General features: G+C 36.1%; 1 protein-coding gene across 1 annotated transcript; it reads left to right on the plus strand.

Moving 5' to 3' along the window:
• Positions 1 to 13,909, plus strand: LOC113658071 (solute carrier family 2, facilitated glucose transporter member 1-like). Its single transcript, XM_027170245.2, has 10 exons — positions 1 to 236; positions 3,992 to 4,087; positions 6,503 to 6,663; positions 6,742 to 6,982; positions 7,144 to 7,306; positions 7,412 to 7,599; positions 8,862 to 8,966; positions 9,147 to 9,248; positions 10,786 to 10,989; positions 11,081 to 13,909. Exons 1-10 carry the CDS (start codon positions 219 to 221, stop codon positions 11,279 to 11,281), a joined length of 1,479 nt encoding a protein of 492 aa, XP_027026046.2. The 5' UTR covers positions 1 to 218; the 3' UTR covers positions 11,282 to 13,909.
• Positions 13,910 to 14,442: the final 533 nt, after the last annotated feature.

The raw sequence follows: 14,442 nt of genomic DNA on the forward strand, positions 1-14,442 counted from the left end.
TGTAAACATACCTGAAGTTTCAAACAGAAAGAAGAGAGGAGAGAAAGACAGTTTTCAGGATGGCGATGGGGAAAAAAATATAATTAACGGATATCATTTCTTTATTGTGCTTATTTAATAAAATAGCGCCGATTTCTTTGTAAAGGAAAAAGAGATAGGACTTTTTTTTTACTCTATAAATAAGATCATCAGTATTTATTCCTAATAAACTTCTCACGATGGACTCGAACAGAAAGGTAGGTGAAGAGAAAAGTATTGTTTCTTACATCCTTAAGCGCATCATTAATGTGTCATTTAATGTCTGTCTATTTATTTATATTAGTATTTATTATCTCACTATAACAAACTATTTATTATCTCAGTATATCAAATATAATGTCTACATATACTTATGTATTTCTTATATAATTTTTGCCTTTTAATATTTTGAATAATATTTAATCGTCATATTTAATTTAAAACATACATACATATATATATATATATATATATATATATATATATATATATATATATATATATATATATATATATATATGTTTGTGTGTGTGTGTGTGTGTGTGTGTGTGTGTGTGTGTGTGTGTGTGTGTGTGTGTGTGTATACAGTTTAAAATTAAATATGACTTATATGAAAATATTAAAAGGCAAGAAACAAACAATTTATTTTGAACTAGTCCTGTAGATTTCTTTTATTGTCAAAATATTTTAGTATATATAGACATTCTATTTGATGTATATTTGCATTTGTATTTATTATATGTCATGTTATACTATATCCTATATAATAAATAATTTATATTAAGAAGAGAAGCTTCCTATAAAATCTGCAACGATCGCATGGGGTATAACTAAGCGGAACATTCAGATTAAAGGTATTGTTTTATATAATGCACTCCATATCCATCTAATGGTGCAATTACTTCATTGCTATTATCCTAGGGAAGGATATATTTGTATATTTAATAACATATTCTTTTCATATATTAATATTCTGGTATCGGTGATGACAGTATCTTGGTTGTTGTAAATTTCTAAAATTTATATCGCACATCTATAGGGCAAAAATCACACACGATCCTGTTGCCATATTTCCATATAATTGCACTGTGAGTACAGAAGTGCTCTTCTACAATGACATTCACTATTTAAGCATGCATGCATGAATCCTTTTATAATCTCAGAATGTTCAATATTTTTTTCCCCAAAGATTTGTGTGCTTCCCAGAGAGCTGCGATAGAACATTCAAGCTCACTGTGTCCTTAAGGATAACTCAAGTGGTGTATGCTGGTCTAGATTGTTTGGGGGAGAAGTAAAGCAATAGCAGATTTTTCAAGGCCGTGTATGTCCGTCTCAGCCTTGGAGGCTGTACACCGGTACATCAGCTGTGTGCCTCTGTGTGTGTGTGTGTGTGTGTGTGTGTGTGTGTGTGTGTGTGTGTGTGTGTCTATGTGTGTGTGTTTGACCCCTCACCCCTCCTCATAATAACCAGCTATTGCTAAGAACCTCTTCTGATCTTTTATGAACTATAGAGGTCACAGCATGCCCTAATGATGATTTATTAGGAGTAACAGTTCAGTGATGCTCCTGTTTGTGGGCAAAGCCACACTATGATCAAGCTGATATTAAAAAAAAACTCCAATTGTTAATTTCAATAAAGTAGAAGCACACTTAAAATGTTTAACCCAAATGCATTCAGATGCACTTATTTAACACCACAAGTTGATTTATTGATTCTGACACTATCAGAAACATAATGTGCTTCAATGACAGTAGACAACCATGGGAAAAAAATAGCTTTAGATCGTCCTTAAGATGCCTGTCCCGAGGAAGGCATGTGTGTTTTTTTAAATAAGCAGCTGGTTTAAGTGGACAGAAACAAGATTACAGTGCTATTAAAAGGCTGCTGGAGGATACCACTGCTATAGCATATCTCTAGCAGTGTGTTGTATGCTGCCGTCGTTGTTCTCTGTGGTCCAGTCCACATGTGTTGCTCCTACTAATGAATGATTTAATCAATCAGGGTTTATTGCAGAATGATTTTAGGAACCCTTAACAAAAGCAAAATGACTAAAATAGCTAACATTTCAATGTTCACAATATAATTTGTTTAACATAAGGATAAGATCATTACCATAGTTTAACAAATTCTGTAATTCATGTCTTATAAATATATTAATATCAAAAGTTTGCTGTAATTGTTTATAAAGAATATAGTGAATGTTATGTAGTGATATTTGATCAGAACTTGTTATTATGCTGTGGTGCTATGGCTATTTATCAGCAATTCTACAGGATTTCGCCAAAAACAAGATTTTTGCAACATGTAACGAAAATTAGCTAACAATCGCATTATTGTTGAGAATGACATGCTTAAGTAAAAGTCTTAAAAATGACCAGTTTACAGTACATGCAACCTCGATGCACATCTGGAATATAGATGAACAGCAAGCATTTGGTATCAGTTTTCCTAATAATTCTTGTTGGTAGTATGTTAGAAATAATTGTCTGTAAACTCTGAAGAGATTGTGTGGACTGCTAGTAAATCATTTGTGAATAGAGTTTGAATAGAGCATATTTGCATATGCTTTCTATATTTTGCATATATTTAATAAGACATACATTGTCCTAAGGACTAGTGACATGGATAATCTTGATAACCCAACAAGCTAAATTTAGACCAGAGTGTCATATGGTGCAACCATGTTGTCAGTGCTGTCAGTCACATCTGCGCTGGATGCAATTTACTTGCCTTGAGTGTGTTAAACCCTCATCATCAAAACATTGAGCAGTGCTGTATTTGTTACGTAAAGGCTTAGCATTGTGAGTGCAGGCCAACAAGAGTATAATTAGTGATCGCCTCATCTGCGGCGTACGTGCAGGTTTGAGTTTAGCTGTTCCCGGATCCCAATAATAAGATTACAGTTAGAGAGCCACAGGTTCACCTCATTAACAGAGAAAGCCTTATTGATGAACATTACTCAATCTCGTTTGAAAGCAAGACTGACCTGAGTGCCCTGTATTAACGTCTGTAAGCATGACATCTTTGTGTTTAGTCAGGCGTTTTCAAGCTGTTTAACTTCTGCTGAACAGAAAAATGCATTGGTCGTCTTACTCTGTTAAGGCTGTAACAATGATTTATTATTTTTTCCTTTGTGATGTACTACAGAAACACAGAAATGTGCCATAGTTAAAATATCCCAGTGCTTATTAACACACTATAGGGCAACATATTAAATATGAAATAAAAAAAAGAAAGACAATAAAGCATAACCTGGTCCTTAATGCAGATGGAAAGCTTATTTGCCCAGGAATGTTAAAATTTGTATAATTAAAAGATATTATACAAACTACGAGCTGCCCTTTTAATCACTCACATTTATATGTCATATATTATATTCTCACACATTACTATTAAAGTGACATATAAGACATTAGCCATGAGCTACATATATCTGCCATTATATAAGTATTGTGAACTACAGTACAGAATTATTACAAATAAGACAAAAAAAAAAAAAAAATCATATGCAAAACAGCACGATTGTGCAGTCACGCACTGTTCCAGATCATATTTCTTGAATAACTGCCTTTTATATAGAAGGAAATGTCATTCATGAAAGGATATAATCATAGATAGATATACTTTTAATTGAATTGACTATCATGTCTGAATTTAAATGTGTCTGGTAGTAATTATAAGGCCCCCAAAAAAAGTTCATATATATATTATATACTGTATATACTTTATATTTTTCTCTTCATTGTTTTTACCACATTTGTGCTAATACATGGTTTATGCCTCACTTTAAATTCAGATGAGAGATTAACTAAACTCAATCTAGTGATTTGCTGTGGATAAACATGACTGTGTTGAAAGAAAGTTCTGGCTACTGTTGTGTGAAAGCCTTTGAAATTGTTGAATGGTTGAAATGCTCAATAGGGGCATGTGATTTGTATTAAAAGTCACCTTTCTTCCATTTTCTATTTGCAGCAAATGACGTTGCAGCTAATGATGGCCGTCGGGGCAGCAGTAATCGGCTCCTTACAGTTCGGCTACAACACAGGAGTCATTAATGCACCTCAAGTGGTAAGCACAGCCCATTTACTGTACATCAAATCTTTCTACATGAACAGTTTTAATCAGGAAAAAAAATTGTGGCTCCCGAATGACGCAAAAGACAAGAGTTTGCCATGTGGCAGGTGATGACAAGTTTGAATCCCATCAATGCAGCTGCCACAGCAATCCATGTCAGAGTGTTAATGGAGCAAAATTCACAGTGATCTCTGGTGTGAGTGACAGCATACGCTCTCTTTTCTTTCACTCTCTCTCTCTCTCTCTCTCTCTCTCTCTCTCTCTCTCTCTCTCTCTCTCTCTCTCTCTCTCTCTTTCCTCTCCAGTCACTCACAGCAACACTAGACACTCGTTAGCATCTGTGGACTAATGTGTGCAGAAGAATGTCGATAGCACTTTCCTCTGAGTGAGTTACTGTGACCAGCATTACTGTAGTAGCATTTCAGAAACATGCATTTGGCTGGCTTCACATGTTGCAGATGTAGCCTGTTAGTCTTCACCCTTCCCAGCTGGTAGTCATCATGTAATAGGAAAGATCTTACGGGTAGGAATTAGCAGTTGACCATTGAAAGTGGGGGAAAATGGGGGAAATACTGGAAAAACATAATCAGAGATCATGCTATTTTAATCTTAAGTGTGAATAACTTCGCTATTATAAGAATCTGGATATTTAAAAAAAATTATACTTGAATTGCCTTTTGTTTCACACGATAAATTTGCTTATTACAATCATTTGTAAGTGGATGAATTCCAGTGGTTTGCTAGTTGGATAATATCATTTGAAAGGGAGTTTCAATTAATAGAAAAGGCCTTCAAGGACTGAAAATCTTTTTTTTTTTTTTTTTTTTTTTCATTTCCTGTTAAAAATAAGGTTGTAATGACTGGCTTTAGCTGGAATGCTAATGCAAAATTTGGCCTGTCTGTAATATTAATAAAAAATTCTCTCAGATGTACGCCGACTTAACAGATAATATTGTAGAAATGCAAGACTTACAGATTCACAATATATTTTGAAATATAATTATTATAAATTTGGGGCATTGTTTAATTATTCTATTTCTACACAAAAATACAGATTAATGGCAGAAAATATGTCAGCATTTAATTTAAATTCGATGCTGGAAGGTCAAGCTTCAAGCAGGCAAGCTTCCTTGTAATTTAGGGCCACTGATGCCACTTTATCAGTGTGGACTCAAAGGTCACACAAAGGGGGATGAAATGTCAGCTTGTGCAGAATATATTTTCTACTAATGAAGATGAAAGAAAAAGTTCTATGAAATCTTGAAATTTAACATTTACCTCATTTATAAGTACAATCGTGAGTCTATAGTAGCCCTGATTTTGTTCAGCAGCTATATAAAGTGTTCCCTTTCTAATCTCTCATAGTTGACCAGTTTGACCAATCAGGTCTGGACTAGGTCTTGCATTGAAGTCTGACTTTCACAGACAATCCCTTTGAGTTGTCATGTGTTTGGCAAAAAATAGGGTTAGTGTGGAGTCTGACTCCCTCTGCTGACAAAGAAATACGGCTATGACTGGTTAATAATCAATAATAATCAATAATTAAAAAAACTCAAATTTAACCCCAAACCAAAATATTAAAACACAGAATTATTGCCTTGTTTCTACTTACGTATTTAAATACATTTGAAAATGTACATATTTGTGAATATAACATATTCACAATTATTATATATAACATTCTATTTCTACACAAAAAACACAGATTAACGGCAGAAAATATGTCTTAGCATTTTATTTCAATTCAATGCTGGAAGGTCAAGCTTACATATTCACCATTTACATCCATCCATTACATTTTAATCATGACCAACACATATAGTAACACTTTTGTTTACTGTTTGCTTTAAACCTCCAGCTTAATTGTTTATAAAACATTAATGCAATTAATCTAATTTCAGTATTATAGTCTTACTGAAATATAATGGATTTGGCAACACTTGTTCCTGCTATAGAGTTTATTTCTAATCATAATGTTCTGATTTGTACCCACTGGCCATTTTAATAAGAACACAAGTGCCGCTCTTTATTCATGAATGATTTATTCAGCCAATCGTGTAACAGCTACACAATGCAAATAAAGTTTAACTTCACTGGAAGCTTCACTTGGCCAGTGTTGGTGACCCTGTGCCCACTGTAGCCTCAGATTCCTATTTTTGGTTAACAGGAATGGAACTGGGAATGTTATTCTGCTCACCATGGATGTAAAGAGTTACCATAACCAGTAACTCGCTTAACTTCCCCATTCTGAGTTGCATGATTTAATGCATTGGACAGTTAAAGGAATGTGCACGTGAATAGGCATTCCTAATTAAGTGTCCAGTAAGGTCTCATTAATTTCACATAACGTGACTTTTTAATAGCTCCCTTGTTTAGATGTATTGTTCACTGATTACTTTACAATTGCAGATCATCGAGGAATTTTACAATGAGACATGGAATGCTCGGTATTCTGAACACATCCCTCCAAACTCCCTCACGACTCTCTGGGCCGTTTCTGTCGCCATCTTTTCTGTAGGAGGTATCTTCGGCTCTTTCTCCGTAGGACTGTTTGTCAATCGTCTGGGCAGGTGAGATTTCATCTGTGCAGTTCACTGGTACATCACTGGTACTGGTTCAGTACTCATCTCTCCTTTGTCTCTCTGCAGGAGGAACTCGATGCTTGTGGCTAATATCTTAGCATTTGTAGCAGCTGCTTTAATGGGCTTCTCTAAGCTGGCTGCATCCTGGGAGATGCTGATCTTTGGTCGGCTTGTTGTGGGTCTTTACTCTGGTCTGTCTACAGGCTTTGTGCCCATGTACGTAGGCGAAATCGCTCCGACCGCTTTGCGTGGAGCATTGGGCACTCTGCATCAGTTGGGTATTGTAATAGGCATCCTTATGGCACAGGTAATGAAGGACTTTCCATTAAACCACCCATTGTGACTGTATATTCACAAAGACTTTCTCCTTAGTAGTAGAATGTATGCCACTCTATACACCCACTGCACCTTGTAAAGTGTTTCTGATTACTCAGTATCTACTTTTATTGCTTTTGTCATTTTCTGCAGGTCCTTGGAATTGAGTCTATTATGGGAAATGCAACAATGTGGCCTTTCCTGCTGGGCTTCACCTTCATCCCAGCCTTGATTCAGTGTGCCCTGCTGCCTTTCTGTCCTGAAAGCCCTCGCTTCCTGCTCATCATCCAGAATGAAGAGAACAAAGCCAAGACTGGTGACCTCTCCTTAAGCTGCTACACACCACTGTTCAATTACAACAAGCATACACATATTTAGCTGATTATTTAGCTGAAATGTACAAATGAAAATGTTCTGGTAGTTCTGAAGAAGCTTCGGGGCACTGAGGATGTTGGCGATGATATCCAGGAGATGAAGGAGGAGAGCAGGCAGATGATGAGGGAGAAAAAAGTGACGATCATGGAATTGTTCCGGTCTCCACTTTATCGCCAGCCAATTCTCGTCGCTATCATGTTGCAGCTGTCACAGCAGTTCTCTGGCATCAACGCTGTGAGTTTAAACTGTACACTCTAAAGCAGAGGTGTCAAACTCTGGCCCGGAAGAATCCCAGAATGCCTTGCCACTGTATTGACGCGTAGTCACGAACACCAAGCGCCCCTCATTCTCTGTTGACAGTCGTTAAAGGCAGGGTCTCCGATTTTTGAGAAATGCTTCAGAAAACTGAGTCGGGCTGATAATAAAAATCAAAACAAAAATCAAAACAAACGTGTATCCAATGAGCAGAAAGGGGCGGGGCTTGTCAATATGGGCAGAGAGAGTATTCAGTGCGCATGTGTGACATTAGCAGAAAGCGGTTTTAACATTGACATGGAGGATAAAACCAAAGAAAGACAGAGAAGAAAGACTTACGATAAGGCAAGAAGTAGGACGTGTTAATATAGGATCAGCTTTCCAGCGCTGGAGATAACTGAAGGACCAGGAAGTTGGCCACATATTCACAGATTGGAGTTTCCCGAGTCAATAACTCCTGAGCTAAACGCTGTTACTACACAAATAACACCTCTTTTCTATCGTAGTAATGTAGAGAGGCAGCTACAACTGTGTTTTGTGTAGTAACAGCATTTAGCTCAGGAGTTATTGACTCGGGAAAGAGCTCAGGAGTTGTTCCAAATCCTGTGTTTAAGCAAAACTAAAGTTTGTTTCCATATGAAAAAGGTTGAACATTACATATCAGTTAATTGCAGTTAATTTTTCAATAAATATTCAGTTTGGCCCGTGACTTTATCTCAGTTTTATATTTTGGCCCACTGTGAATTTGAGTTTGACACCCCTGCTCTAAAGCATAATCTGATCTCACATACATTTTGTACAATATACAGAACATTAATTACCTTAGGGAGTTTTCCTTTTCCACCATCATCTCTGGCTTGTTCATTAGATAAACAGTCCATTCTTAAAAGTGCTACACAATTAAGAAAAACTGAATTACATTACAGTGCAAACATGCAGTAAGCAATGGGGCATATTAATACTGCCAGTATGCACAAAAATAAATTGCAATGCACAAATAAATAAATAAATAAATAAATAAATAAATAAATATGCACAAATTGTGCAGCAAACATTATACACTTTTTTGTTTATGCTTTTTTTTTTGCAGTTATGCTGATATTCTTCTTCATTTATTCATGAATTCGTCGTTCACTAATTACTTAGTACTGTGAAGTAAAATGATGGAAGAAGGAGGCTGATATTACAGTTTGTTTCTTACCTAAGATGATTATAACCCTGTTGATTTTACTACATTGTAGGTATTTTACTACTCTACTAGCATTTTCACGAAAGCAGGAGTGGCTCAGCCGGTCTATGCAACCATTGGTGCTGGAGTCGTGAACACTGTATTCACCGTAGTCTCTGTAAGTTTCATTTACATTTCCTTTGCTGAAGTTCATATACAGTAGACCTTTGAGTTGTTGATTGAGTTACAAGGATTATTTCAACTTTACTAGCTGGAATGTGCCAATCTAGCTTGATTAGCTGTTAAAAGAAGGTTCATATGAAGTTTGTCTTATCGGATGCAACGTCTCACACTGCAGCTGTTTGTGGTGGAGCGAGCAGGACGAAGATCTTTGCACCTCATTGGGCTAATGGGAATGGCTGGGTCTGCTGTTTGCATGACCATTGCCATGGCACTGACTGTGAGTGCATATTTTCTGTTTATTTTCTCTACTTTTACTCCTAGACTTTTTTCCACTACTTTTTCTTTTATCGCTGTGGTTTAAACTAATCTCAGGAAAAATGGTTACAAATGTGTTGCATAAGTGTTAGACGATGTTGAGGTTAATCCCTACAAAGCAAAATTTATTTTAATGTCTAGTTAAAATATGTTCATTTATGTACTACATCAACATAGATAAATTTATGTTTATATCATAGTGCCAAGTTCTCAATTCTGTTTCTGTTTGTATTCCCTATAACTGACAATAGTGCCAGCTGCAAGTCACAGGTTTAAACACTGCCTAGCCAAAAAAGTCACACACTCAATTTCCTGCTTTAATCACTGCACAAATTTGTTGCAGCTTGTGCAAAGTCACAACATTTGTTTCCATCCAGTGTTGGATTAATTTCTCACTAAGATCTTGTATTGATGATGGGAGAGTGGGATCTCAGTGGGGTTAATGAGAGTCCATGTATAATGTCTCATGCTCCCTAAACCGCCCTCACAAATTGAGTCCATTGAATCCTGCCGTTGTTATCTTGGAATATGCCCATGCCATCAGGGAAGAAAAAATCCACTGATGTAAAAGCTGGTCATTCATTATAGTCAGCAGACCTCATTTCTTTGGGCACTAAAAGGTTACTGAGCCTAGACTTCACCTACTGAAACAAGCCCAGATCATAACCATTCCACAGGCTTGTAAAGTAGACACTAGTTATGACAATTGGCATCACTTCATCCACCTCTCGTCTTACCCTGATAAACCCATCATGGTACATCATTTTTCAAATGTTCCAGAGTCCAATCTTTTCCAATTAGCTAAACAATAAGCGGGTTTCCTCAGTGTGTTTTAGCCTAATCCACTGAGTTCTTTTTGCATTGTGTGTGACAGTGTTCTTACTTTCACTATTAAACATGAGTTCTACTGTTGTCTTTTTTTTTTTTTTCACGATTTGATTTTATAATTTTGGCAATCTCATCAGTTTTCTTTGCTTGATGCAGGCCAATAATCTGACCCTTCTAAAAACATAACATTTCTACGACCGCAGGATATGTCTTCTGACAAACGAGAAGCTACTCACAGCATCAGTTAGAGTGAAATAACTTGTTGCTCACTGAAACATATTAATCAATATTTGCTTAGTTATATCCAGGTGGTGACTGGTTTTTGGCCAGTCACTGTATTAATCTGCTCAGTTTAATCTACTATTGTTACTTACTTTACTTATATAGTATAACACATAAAATCAGCACTTTATATATGAAAGAGTTGAAGACTGAATAAGGTGAAGATTCATTTAAATAAAATTTATTAAAGGAATTTCCAGTATAAACTGATGGAAAGTCCAAGATCTTGTTTTTTAATTACTGAAAACGTTTTTTGTTGTATAAGAAACATAAAAAACACTCTGGGAAATTAACACAATATTAACTTTCATCCAGACTGTCGTTTCTGTAAAAATGCCACTGTTGATTGTCTTTTACTGCCCTGCCCATTTTCATCTATTCCTTTCTAGGAACAAGTCCCGGCCCTTTCATATGTCAGCATTGTCGCTATCTTTGTTTTTGTGGCCTTCTTTGAGATCGGACCTGGTCCAATTCCATGGTTCATCGTGGCTGAACTTTTTAGTCAAGGCCCCCGACCTGCTGCTTTCGCTGTGGCCGGTTTCTGCAACTGGACTGCCAATTTCATAGTAGGAATGGGCTTCCCGTATGTGGAGGTATAAAAAAGTGAACAGAACTGTTGTTTTTTTGTGTATGTACTTTATTAGAAGTGTCACAACTAATCATATCTTGTGTTCTTTTGTTTAGCAACTGACAGGCCCGTATGTCTTCATCATCTTCACCGTGTTGTTGCTCATTTTCTTCATCTTCACCTACTTCAAGGTGCCTGAGACTAAGGGCCGGACATTTGATGAGATCGCAGCAGGGTTCCGGCAGAATGCGGGCTCCGGTGCAGAGAAGTACGGCCCACATGAACACAACATTCTGGGCGCAGACTCGCAGCTTTAAGCTCTGCGTTTTCCTCCCACACTGCCTAAGTGGCGCTCTATAAAGCTCTGATAACATACTGTAGAGTGTGCTGCAACACCCACTTTCAGATAGATGTGTTTGTCTATCGACAAGATAGGAATCCTGTGACTGCCTCCTGTTTGTGTGTCTCTTTTTATTTCTTAGAGCAACGAGAGTAGCATCTTTGTCTGCCATTTGTGATTCTTTTATTTTTTTTAACAATTGCACTGTCACTGTGCGATCACTGACCACTTGCATTGCCTACTGACACAGATGTACACATTGGATACTCAACTGCATAACACTGTTGTTTATTTATACTATTCCATCTGTCTGAATTTATCTTGACTTTTTAAAAATTCATTTTAAAAATTCATTAATGTGGGCTAAGACTGTGCCTATTAAGAAGTTAGTTATAGCAGTTCCATCATCACTACACTGTGCGCAAGCTTCAGAATCTGAATATCATTGATGTGATATCAGTGAAATTCATCCATTCTTCTGTTCATCCCGAATAAGCACTTTATCATGGTCAGGATCATGCTGGATCCGAAGACTATCACAGGAACGCTGGGTCTTGAGAATATGTTGAGAATAGATCTTGGATAAGAATCCTGTCTATCACAAGGTAACATCCACACACACACACACTCATTCACAGCTGGGGTAATTCACCTACCAGCATGTTTTAGAAGATGTTTTAGCTTTCTATTCATTCATTCATTCATTCATTTTCTACCACTTATCCGAACTTCTCGGGTCATGGGGAGCATGTGCCCTCAGTCGTCATCGGGCATCAAGGCAAGATACACCCTGGACGGAGTGCCAACCCATCGCAGGGCACACACACACACACTCTCATTCACTCACGCACTCTCATTCACTCACGCAATCACACACTACGGACAATTTTCCAGAGATGCCAATCAACCTACCATGCATGTCTTTGGACCGGGGGAGGAAACCGGAGGACCCAGACGAAACCCCTGAGACACGGGGAGAACATGCAAACTCCACACACAAGGCGGAGGCGGGAATCGAACCCCCAACCCTGGAGGTGTGAGGCGAACGTGCTAACCACTAAGCCACTGTGCGCCCCGCTTTCTATTAATTTTTACTAATATTACTAATTTGAGTTTTTAAATTTATTGGCAGATATATTTTCTTGTTTCAAGAAATAAATGTAAGAAATTAGTGAAATTATGAATTTGACAAGAAATGTCAAGACGTGGACTTGATTTCAATGGTTTATTGATTTATTGTTCAGGACGTTTTTGGTGAAACATTTCATTTTGTCAGTGGAATTTTATGCATTCTAAAATTTTGTCAATTTATTCTAATCCCTAAAATGTCTGTAAGATTTTATATTACATGCGTGTAAATTTATAACACAAACTATTGTCATTTTAATTACATTGTCCTAACAGTAGCCTCAGGTGCAATACTGAATGAATAATATTGGCACCAGCCTCCGTAAAAGAGAACCTTTGGATTTGATCCATCAGTAGAACTAGTTTTGTTGTCAAACCATTCCACCACATTTACACAAGTTAAAACAGAATGTACTTTGAAACCAGATTTATTCATGAGGAGGCTGTTCAAAAACATCTATACTGGCTTATACCAAAAAATTGGGATACTGAGTTTTATGCTATTTACTTTTTAAAACCCACTTCTCCCATCTTTCATGAATTGAATAAAGTCCAAACATTTTTTTTCTCTGCTGCTGTCTAAATGAGAATATTTCTCAAACATTCTTTAACGTCTTTAACGACTACCACCCTCAGCTTCACCCAGTTGATGAATTTGCATTTACTTAAGTTCAGTCCAGCAGAAAGATACTGACTTTGACATAGAAGCAAAGCTTAATGAATTTATTTTGTGACATTATATTTGAAAGCCCTCTGTACGTTTGGTAAATCTTATGACAAGGTTAAACCATGGGTTCTGAATGCTACAAAACTACACATGCCACTGTGAAGCTGAAGTCACTCTCTCTTTGCTTTTCTTTGTTTTTTTTTTTTTTGTTTTTTTTTACTCATTTGGACCAGGCACCTTTTGCTCCATGTTTCTGTAGTCTGAGTTGATTGTTTAGTTTCTATTTCATTTCTTTCTGCCAGACTTGTATATTTAGAAGAATAACCCCACTTAACTGATGTAAAAGTTCCACACATTTAATACACAAATTATATCATATATATATTTATATATATATATATAAATCTATAACATTATATATATACTTTTTTTAATGTGCATTTATTACATTTGATATCATTGTTTATTTATTGCACATTAGACCTCACTGTGTGTAATATGCATCTATAAATGTTTAAGCACAACCTTGTGGTATGTGTTTTCTTATTTCAATTAAATATTTCGTATTTATTTTTGGACATTTTATATGCTTTGACTTTTACCCTTCCACAGTTTTAGGATATACTGCACAAACCATTGAAGATTCAGTACTGCTCAAACAGAGTGCTTAAAGAAATTAGTATTAACAATAAAAAAGAATCACATTACATGCTGTGTATGTACAGAATATTGAAGGATATAGGAGCAGGTTTATGAAGTTTAACAATGTGCCTATATACAGAAAAGCAATAAAATATGAGTTTTAAACAGTGTGGTGTCTCTTATTCATACATGAAAAATTCGAAATGATTTCGTACATCACCTAATATTAACAATTTTTTTTTTTTTTACCAGAAAATGGAATTTGAGCCAGTTCCCATGTTCAGCATCAAATTGCTTTGTCAGGTCACTCCACAGTGGTGGTTAATGGCTCAACTGAAAGCAGACACTGGGGGCAATATTTTTGTAGAAAAGTTACTAAAAAAAACAACATTTTTTCCAGACAAATGTTTCTATCTTCAAAGTGCATGAATTTGCTTGTACCTAAAATTTAAAGGCCCTATCTTAAACCAGTGTGTAATGTTATCCTAACAGTGTGGTAAAAGCCTCTCACACTGAAAGCCAACAATCTCCTCATTAATTTTATATCAGACTTGCAGCAATAAAATAATGAATTTTATATTGATTAAAAATATCTGAGAAGTTGATTTCTATTCTGCCAGTGAGTACTGGTAAAAATGTTAATATATATATTAATATATATATATTTTTTAAAAATACAACAAAAACAATTATATTAAGAA

The sequence above is a fragment of the Tachysurus fulvidraco genome, chromosome 23 (assembly GCF_022655615.1).
Source record: "Tachysurus fulvidraco isolate hzauxx_2018 chromosome 23, HZAU_PFXX_2.0, whole genome shotgun sequence".
Classification (NCBI taxonomy): domain Eukaryota; kingdom Metazoa; phylum Chordata; class Actinopteri; order Siluriformes; family Bagridae; genus Tachysurus; species Tachysurus fulvidraco.

Coding starts and splice junctions, on each gene's coding strand:
- LOC113658071 (XM_027170245.2), top strand. Junction 6,983..7,143: donor TAGGCATCCTTATGGCACAG/GTAATGAAGGAC, acceptor CATTTTCTGCAG/GTCCTTGGAATTGAGTCTAT. Junction 8,967..9,146: donor CTGTATTCACCGTAGTCTCT/GTAAGTTTCATT, acceptor CTCACACTGCAG/CTGTTTGTGGTGGAGCGAGC.